Below are 7,115 nucleotides of genomic sequence, written 5' to 3'. Positions count from 1 at the left end.
TGTCTATCATATCTTTATACGTATATAAATTAATTTTTTTTCCAAAAATTTACAAATAATATTAATTACTTATAAATTATATTAATATATATATATATATATATAAATTAATATATATATATATATAAATTAATATATATATATATATATATATATATATATATATATATATATATATATATATATATATATATATATATATATATATATATATATCTTGTAAAAAAATTTATTTATATATATGTCTTAACATAAATTAATATAATTAATAAAAAATATAAATTTATAAATAAAAAAAATTATAAAAACAAAAAAAATAACATTTAAAAAAAATAAAAAAAAAATAAATAGGAATGGGCATAGGCGCCACTCCTAGTGGCGACTTGCCCTACCCATTAAGGGTAGGCGCCAACTAGGGTGGCGCCTAAGTGTAAAAAATGGCCAAAATTGGCCATTTGTGTAATTATTTTGAAAAATTGTATATTTTTGAAATTTTTTTAAAATTTTTGGATATTTTAAAAAAAAATTCTCATATTGATACTATCTTTATTTAAAAAAAAATTTAAAATACATATCATTCTTATTTTTCAATGTATAGACAATTGTTATTTTTTTAATTGTATTCTTTAATTATTATCTTATATATTATTTTTAATATATTTATAAGATTAATTTAATAAAAATAGAATAACTTATAATAATATTATAACATTTTTTAATCTGTATATAAAATTTTTAAACAAAAAGTTATTTTAAAACGAATAGATTAATGTTATAATACTCAATTGATATTAACGAATTCAAACTAAAATACGATATAGATATAAAAACTATATTTGTATTATTTCAATAGCAGGAAATGCATAAAGTTACATCTTTAAGGTTGAGTTTGAATCTATTACTCAATACTTTTCCAGTTTTGACAAAATTCAGGATCCTCTTTACTAGATTTACAACCACCGGTTTTACTAATTCTCCAATTGCAAGTTTGGCAGTCATCTTTGGCTTGATCATAAATGTCGAGATAATGACGGTAGGGATTTCTTGGCCATGTAAAGCTGCAGAAGAATAAGGTATTTGCAGTGGGTGGAAACACTAATGGTCTAAAGGAAAACATGTAAGTTTCGCCAAAGGCGAGGTTGTGAAATCCAAGATCATCGTTCTTAGATTTACAGTGAACGGTGAGTTCTGTGGGTTTTGGATATGGCGATATATCATTCTTAATTATAACAGTCACCGCATCTCCAACTTCAAATGCAACTACTACGATTAGCAGTATTGAAAATTTTAAAATAATTGACTTGTCATTTGCCATAGGTAGATCTATAATAACTCTCAGCTTCATTCAGATCTTAATTTATACTCCTTGTTCTTAATATTTAAAAATATTATTTTTTATATTCATTGATTCTGAATTATATATTTCTATTTAATAATATAATTTTTTTAAAGATTAAGTCAATTTATTTTTCAATATTCAATGCACTAGATCATTGAAAAAATATAAAATGAATTTAATTGATATACATTTACACTGTCCAGTTGTCATTACCACTAATTTATTTAAAATGTTTGACTTTTATTTTAAATATTTAAAAAATAATACAGATGAATGATTATTATGCATTGACAATTTTTACACTAATAATGCATAACAATTAATCTCATATAAAATATAAAGTTATATATATATATATATATATATATATATATATATATATATATATATATATATATATATATATATATATATATATATATATATATATATATATATATATATATATAAGATTATTATTTTTATTATTATATATATTTTTAATAATGACGATAATACATTAATAAGGTTATATATTTTTATTATTAATTTATACATAAATTAATTTTTAAAAATATATATTTTACTTTATTATAAGGTTATATATATTTAATAATGACGATAATACATGAAATAAAAAACATGAATGCATTAATAATTATGGTTCAACAAAAATTTAAAATAAAATAAATTAGGTAAGAATAAAAAATTACTACTTTAAATATTTTATTTTAAAAAAAATATATGTGTATTTTTTTATTGAGGTACATATTAATAATATACAATACTAAATTTAATTTACTCAAATTTCAAAGACATCATATGTAGGAATGTGAGGACGAATCTACATCATCCTACTTATTCATCTTTAAAAGATGAACTTTAGTCACTAAATTACTTGACAAAAATATTTCTCATATTTTTAAATAAATTTTAAATTACTTAAGTTTTCAAAAATTATTTGTAAAATAATCTATTTTTATTTTGAGTGAAAAATAATAGGCCATAAAAAATTACATTACAAATAGTTTTTAGTAAAATTTAAGATTAATATATTTTTTCCACAAAAATTAACATTATTATAGTATTTTCTTTCATTTTATATTTGTGTATACTGGTTTTTTTGTAACATTTTAATTTTCAATTAAACATTATATATATTTATTTAAAATGATGTAGTTATTAATTGAATTAAATTTTAATTATATAAGAAAACACTCATAAATATCTATATATCTAAAGCAAGTTACACTTTGCTTATCCTCACAAAACTTCTCTATCTAGCTATCAAAGTTAATTGTTTGATGATAATTTTATGAAACATAGGAGTAGAGCTTAATTTATTTATCTTTTTTAAAAAGTTGGAAAATTTATATAATAAAAAAAAATTAATGGTTGTTTTATTAAGCATATGAGTGGACACTGGTTTTCATATAACTATATTTATCTATTTTAGAAAATTTACAAATTTAAAAATTAATAAAATAAAAACTCACGAAAGTATAAATCTCTTGGTTTGGTCAATCTTTATAATTAATTTTAATTTTTTGAATTTTAAATAAATAAAATTCTAATGTATAATTTGAAGATACTTAACTATTTTATTTTATTTATATATGGTATTATTTCCTTGTATCTATTTTTTTTTTCGAATTTTAAATAAATAAAATTCTAATGTATAATTTGAAGATACTTAATTATAAAGTTACAAAAGTAAATTTTTCAACAAGTAATCGTTTTTTATTCTTCCCTGTTATGTTTTATTAATTTATGTCTTTCGAAGAGTTGCACAAACGATTTAAAAAATAATTATTTGTATGTTATTTTTTACTATTATTAAATTTCATACTGAATTATTCTATTTTCATGTAAAATATATTTTTGTCATTATATTATTTCTTATTTCATTTTTTAATTTAGTGGGTTAGGTCTTACCCTACCTCAACCCCCACATATTGTTATAATTTTCTCCTTTTAAAAAAGATTAGATTAGATTTATAAATAAAAAAGATTTAATTGATATACACTGGCAGTGTAAAAGGATTTTACACCGTCAGTTAATCCTATCCGTTGGATATTGAAATAAATTTGACTTTTATTTTAAAAATCTATAAAATAACGCAAAAGATAATGGTGATGAATCAACATTGTAAATCTTTTTACACTGAAAGTGCATAGTAATTAATCTCATAAAAAAAACATCACATAGTTTTCCTCTTAAGATGTGGTTTAATTTATTATTAATTTAAATTCAATTGAGGAGATGACAACATCTCATAAAAATGTTAATATGATGTCACTAAAATTAAAAATAAATTTCAAACTATTTATTTATTTAATGTTTTTATGTATCAATATTGTATCACATCAATAAAAATTCTATTATATTATTTTAAAGATTTTTAAATCATAATATTTGTATAATAATTTTTTAAATCATTAAAATCACTACTATAAAAAAGAGATTTGACTTCGGATGCAAAACGACTTTAATTTCGGTTATACATACAAGTTAACGAAGAGCATCATGGAAACTTGTCACTTTACCCTTTGATTTTGGAATAACTCAGAGGTAAAGTGTTTTTTACATCGATTTGACCTTCAACTTCTCTATTTTTATTATTTTTAGAATTGGTTGTCCTCTGTTACCTCTTATTTATTTGATAAACCAAGATAATAGATTAGTATTATTACCTCGGTATAAAATAATAACCGAGGGGAAAACATTGGTATTTAATTTTTTATTAATTTTTAATTTTATATATTTTGATTTTAACTTGCATTACAGAACCATATTATGGTCATTTCTGAAACACAAACATGATTACAAAATCATATTTTAGTCATTTCAAAAATAGATACTTTGCACATTTTACCAATTTCTCAAACATAATCATTGTACCATAAATATTCATTATTTACACCATTTGCAAAGACAAAATGACACATTTACACCTTATAATTTTACAACAAATTAAAACTGGAATGCAATAGCCATTTGCAAATGATAAACCAACAAAAGCAATAACCAAAATGCAAAGTCTTGTAGGTTGTCTAAAAGTTATCTTATGTGATTTGTCACCGGTTGTTAAACACCTATAATTTAAACCATATTTGAAACCAATTAAGATCATCATCATCATCAACAACAACATTAAATCTTTAGTAAAAAGAATATGAGTGATATTAAATATTTACTTACTATTTTTCTCATATCCTCTCTTGATGATCACGATGAATAACATGCACATCATTATCATAATCATTTTCTTCTGATTAGAGACGTACGTGTTTTGCAAAAAAGGGGTATCAAAATTAAAATCTTGATTTTTATAACTATCAGGAACATATCTTCCTTGAAGAACAATTGACTATCTTGTGTTAGAATGATCAGTGACATAAAAAAATTGTTTTGTTTGGGATGCCAAGATGAATAGTTTGTTCATATAAGACGCCTTTGGAATTCTACACCAGTGTTACTGTCAATCCACTTGCACTTAAATAAAGATACTTTAAAAAGAACATAATCAATCTCCATAATCTCCTCAATGGCCCCAAAGTATGCTCTAGATGCTAGTACAAGATCCTTATCGTTCGAAATAGAGAAGTACATGGATTCTGCTTTAACCATAACCCCACTATTTTTTACGGTACTACGATCATCCTTTAATTTTGTATAGAATGAATATTTAGTAATGTTGTATGCACTCCAAGTTATTGCATTAAACTTACGTATACGTGACATCCATTTAATTGTCTCCACTACTCTCTTTAGAAACCCTTTCATTAAATTAAGTCATGCAAGTTTTTTTATGCTTTATCAACAACATTTTTCACTCATCCGGTGGAATTTTTCCTTGATAAGACTTTTGTGAATGGTCAAGTAAGGTTGAACTTCACTAAGATTATTAAATATATACAAATATGCTTGAAGAACATGCCATGAAGTATGGTTAGTACTCAAATTACTAAACGGGTTCATTTTGTAGGTGACAAGTCCAAGCCTAAGGTTCCTTAGCTCAAGGGAAAAATTTGGAAACAACGTATCAATTTTCTTCCATTGCAATGAATAAGCTACATGGCAATTTTTTCCATCACATAATCTTTCATCTCCATATCATATAGTATTCTTTGCTTCATTTATATTAGCAAAAAGTCTCTTGAACCTTTGAATTATCGGTAGGTACCACATCACCTTGGAAGGAACACTCTTTCTAGTTACACCATCATCGTCTTCAGAACCATTGTCCTTCTTCTTGTAGTGTGACTCCCCACACCTCGGGCACTACTTCAAATTTTCATACTCTATCCTATATAATATGCAATCATTACGACATGCATGTATTTTGACATAGTTAAAACCCATTGGACACAATATCTTCTTGGCCTCATAACTACGGTTCGACAACATGTTACCTTTTAGAAGCATTTCTTGCAATAATTCAATAAATTCAGTGAACCTTTTATCTATCGACCCACCTATTTCCTTGAGATTAAATAGTCTTAACACAACTAACGGTCTTATAAATTTTTTGCATCTCAGATATAACGACTCTTCCATGTCACTTTTCAAAGTATATACCATATGGGATTTATTAAAAGCATCTACTTCAATATCACGAATCATATCTTCTAGAGTATCATTCATAAATTCATCATCTTCAACTATATGTGATACATATCTTCTTTTTGTCATTTCACCATGCCATAACCATCCTGTGTAATTTTGAATAATTCCATCACAGCCAGAATGATTGAATAGAACAACACTTGGATGTTTTTGTGTATTTCGATAAACAAGGACACCAAAAAATCCATTATCGTCAGAAAGGTTTTTTTTTGCGAATTCAAGAAATTGAATAAATCCATTATCATACTCTTTACTTAATCTATTGACTTTCATCCAACTACGATCCATAATAACATACAACTTCTAAAAGTAAAATAAAAATGAACATTCTAAAATAATACAACAATAACAATAAACTACAACAAGTACAAATACCTGAAAAACAACTATGTACATTATACTCTAAGTCTCAAAAACCATGACAATAACAACAAAAACAAAAACAACAACAACAACAACGACAATAACAACGACAACAACAACAACAACGACGACAATAACATCATTCAATTGATAGAGTTTTACATATCGAAAACGTGAAGAAATATGTTGATTTGAGATTCGAGCTTCCTTCCTCATATTCCTTGGAGAAGATGGTGTTTCAATTTGTTTGGTGGAGAGAATGGTGTTTCAGTTCATTCAGTCGAATAAAAGTTCTAGGACGTAAAAATTGAATGAATGAAACTTAAAATTCGGATGAAAGAGTAAAATAATAATTAGAGTTAACATCTCGGTTTTCAAAAAAGCTGAGTGAATCAAGAGAGGTAAACACTGTGCTTAATTTATTTAAATATAATATTAATCAACTTATAATATCAGTTTTCTAAAGAACCGATGTATAAGATAATTTACAAAATAAAGGCAAAATTTTGGTTCTAAATAAAATATAAATTTCTAGGAGCTCTAAATCAAAGCTCAAACCCCATATCTATATAACATGTTGGTTTTCTACAAAATCAAGGGAAAAGATGAAACTTTAAAAAATTATGCGTTTCAGGTCATTTGACCTCAGATTTTTTTTTGGATGAGGTGAAAGTTTTGTCATAAAATATATTATTTGTAATAGTAAATATTTTTTTTGTTTCACAAATGACAATGAGTGATATTTAAAATATAATTTTTTAATTATGTTAAAAAAAAACCTTTCACTCTAATGTCATAAGATTG

At 24.0% G+C, this 7,115-nt stretch overlaps 1 protein-coding gene across 1 annotated transcript; it reads right to left on the bottom strand.

Annotated features, from left to right (window-relative positions):
* Nucleotides 1-898: 898 nt before the first annotated feature.
* LOC127105312 (S-protein homolog 5-like) lies at nucleotides 899-1,315 on the bottom strand. The gene has a single exon (XM_051042487.1). The coding sequence runs from the start codon at nucleotides 1,313-1,315 to the stop codon at nucleotides 899-901; it is 417 nt and encodes a 138-aa protein (XP_050898444.1).
* Nucleotides 1,316-7,115: the final 5,800 nt, after the last annotated feature.

The sequence above is a fragment of the Lathyrus oleraceus genome, chromosome 1 (assembly GCF_024323335.1).
Source record: "Lathyrus oleraceus cultivar Zhongwan6 chromosome 1, CAAS_Psat_ZW6_1.0, whole genome shotgun sequence".
Classification (NCBI taxonomy): domain Eukaryota; kingdom Viridiplantae; phylum Streptophyta; class Magnoliopsida; order Fabales; family Fabaceae; genus Lathyrus; species Lathyrus oleraceus.
This window is presented reverse-complemented; position numbering and strand designations above follow the sequence as displayed.

Coding starts and splice junctions, on each gene's coding strand:
- LOC127105312 (XM_051042487.1), bottom strand. CDS start 1,315: ATGGCAAATGACAAGTCAATTATTTTAAAATTTTCAATACTGCTAATC.